The sequence below is a fragment of the Limulus polyphemus genome, unplaced genomic scaffold (genome assembly GCF_000517525.1).
Source record: "Limulus polyphemus unplaced genomic scaffold, Limulus_polyphemus-2.1.2 Scaffold13445, whole genome shotgun sequence".
Taxonomy (NCBI): domain Eukaryota; kingdom Metazoa; phylum Arthropoda; class Merostomata; order Xiphosura; family Limulidae; genus Limulus; species Limulus polyphemus.
Window position 1 is genome coordinate 1 of NW_013679055.1, and position 2,676 is coordinate 2,676.

The following is a 2,676-nucleotide window of genomic DNA, read 5'->3' on the forward strand; positions in this document are numbered from 1 at the left end:
TAGGGTTTCTCAGTTCCATATGTCCTGTCAGTAACTCAACAACACAGTGGTGAAGTTTATCAGTTCCCTTTTCCCTGTCAGAAACTCAACAACACACTGATACAATTTCTCAGTTCCCTATGTCCTGTCAGTACCACAACATCACAGTTGTATGGTATTTTATCAGTTCCCTTTGTCCTGTCAATAACACAGTGGTAGAGTTTTTCAGTTTTCTATGTCCTGTCAGTAACTCAACAACACAGTGGTAGAGTTTTTCAGTTTTCTATGTCCTGTCAGTAACACAACAACACAGTTTTATGGTTGTTTGTAAGTACCCATTGTCCTGTCAGTAACTCAACAACACAATGGTAGAATTTCTCAGCTCCCTATGTCCTGTCAGTAACACAACAAGACAGTTGTATGGTATATTTTCAGTTCATTTTGTCTTGTCAGTAACTCAACAGCACAGTGGTAGTTTCTCAGTTCCCTATGTCCTGTCAGTAATTCAACAACACAGTGGTGAAGTTTGTTAGTTATTTTTGTCCTGTCAGTAACTCAACAACACAGCGGTAGAGTTTTTCAGTTCACTTTGTCCTGTCAGTAACTCAACAGCACAGTGGTAGTGTATATTCTCAGTTCCCTATGTCCTGTCAGTAACTCATCAACACAGTGGTGAAGTTTGTCAGTTCCCTATGTCCTGTCAGTAACTCAACAACACAGTGGTGAAGTTTGTCAGTTCCCTATGTCCTGTCAGTAACACTCCAACATTATGGTATACTAGAGCTTGTCAGTCTTTTGCCATGTCAGTATTGGAACAATACAGTGGTGGCTGGAATTTTTAAATTCCTTTGTCCAGCGATAAGCTAGAAGGTTAACAACGCCTAAAATTGAGATATGACACACGCTATGGGCACAACGCAGATAGCCCGTTGTGTAATTTTGCTCTTAAAAAACAACCAGGAAATCCTCCGTGGGCCTTTTTCAAGGCGAAGTTTTGAAGGAAAAATAAAGTCACGTGCATGCTACTTTCGACATAATGTATAAATATATTTCAACCAAGGTTTTACGTCGTTAATCGTTTTGGGGAAGTCCTCACCTCCTATAATATGGTCGTGTTATCTTTATTGCCATTGGTTGCCTGTTAATAATCTATCGAGCATGTGCACACATGACTGTAGTTATCTTGTAACCTGCATTTGACCGGGAGAAGTGTTCACTTAGTCGTCAGCGGCAATTTTAATGTGTTTTCTCCAACAATTCTGATAGAATTCTTAGCTGGTACCAACAACGAAATGCTACAGTACATTCAAATAATCAGCTCGACCCGCGTGTGGCTCATCATCGCCGAAATACTAATAAGTATATCATTGTCTCGTGCCCTCGTCGTTCTCGAAGTATCAACTCACGATCTATATCTGCAGGTGAGTGAAACGGCGCAACTTTCTGTGTTATTGTCGACACCTTTAAACGACAGCGTATCGGTGTTTCTGAGCACCAGTGCAGAGTGTAACATGGTGAACATTATACCTCACAACCACACGATACCAGCTAGATCTACAGAACCTGTGAATTTTGTTATTAACCCGGTAGTCGCGGGAGAGACCGTTATCTTTGTACGTGGAGATTTCGTCAGTGATTCCAGAACATTTGTTCGTCTGTCTGTGTCCAGAAACCGAATTTTTGATATCATAGGTTCTACGATCGGGTGGATATATTTTTTTGCCTGGTCTTTCTCCTTTTATCCCCAAATATACCTGAACTGGAAGCGTAAAAGTGTCATCGGTCTTAATTTCGATTATCTTGCCCTTAACACCGTGGGGTTCATAGCGTATTCAATTTATAACGTTTGTTTCAAATATTTCGACGGTGTTCGAGAAGAATACAAAACACTAAATCCCACAGGTGTGATTCCTGTTGAAGTAAACGACGTTGCTTTCGCCTTGCACGTGACATTCACGTCATTTGTTTTAGTGTTTCAGTGTATTTCATACGAAAAGGGAAATCAGAAAATGTCGTGGTTAATTAAGTTTGGTTTAGGCGTAGTGAGTTTTGGTTCCTTCGTTTACGTAGTAGTCATTGTTTTAGAACTAGTAAAGAATCAGCCATGGCTGAATTTTTTATATTATCTTTCATATATTAAATTAGCCTCAACCCTCACGAAATACACGCCTCAGGCCTACTTGAACTGCCGGCGGAAGTCTACGGAAGGCTGGAGTATCGTGTTTGTGTTGATGGACGTGACAGGTGGATTTCTTAGTATTGGTCAGATGCTTCTTGTGGCATACAACTACAATGACTGGAAGTCTATATTTGGCAACTTCGCAAAATTTGGACTAGGAGTCGTATCAGTTTCATATGATGTCCTGTTTATGATTCAACACTACTGCTTGTACAGGGAGAATTCTGAAGAAGGATATCAGCGTCTACCCGAAGGAGGACATGATACTGTCCAGCTCAGAACACCTAAAACATAAACCTTCAAAAAACTAAACAATAATAATTCTAGGAGTACTCGTCGTTATAGTATTTAATGAGGGACAAATCTCCTTGTGAGAAAATTTTATTTATTCTTGACCAATATGTGGATATATTGAAATGAATAGTAACTATTATCCGATAAAAAATATAACTGTTCATGTATATCTTTGTTTACCTATCAAGTAAGTTTATTTATTATTTTAATTATATAGTTACGGT

The 2,676-nt window shown here is 39.2% G+C and overlaps 1 protein-coding gene across 1 annotated transcript; it reads left to right on the top strand.

The window, feature by feature from the left end:
- The first annotated feature begins 1,114 nt into the window (after positions 1–1,114).
- LOC106477220 (cystinosin-like) lies at positions 1,115–2,587 on the top strand. The gene has a single exon (XM_013937811.2). It carries the CDS (start codon positions 1,272–1,274, stop codon positions 2,451–2,453), a length of 1,182 nt encoding a protein of 393 aa, XP_013793265.1. The 5' UTR covers positions 1,115–1,271; the 3' UTR covers positions 2,454–2,587.
- Positions 2,588–2,676: the final 89 nt, after the last annotated feature.

Excerpts from the sequence above, each read along its gene's own strand:
- LOC106477220 (XM_013937811.2), top strand. The coding sequence starts at position 1,272 with ATGCTACAGTACATTCAAATAATCAGCTCGACCCGCGTGTGGCTCATC.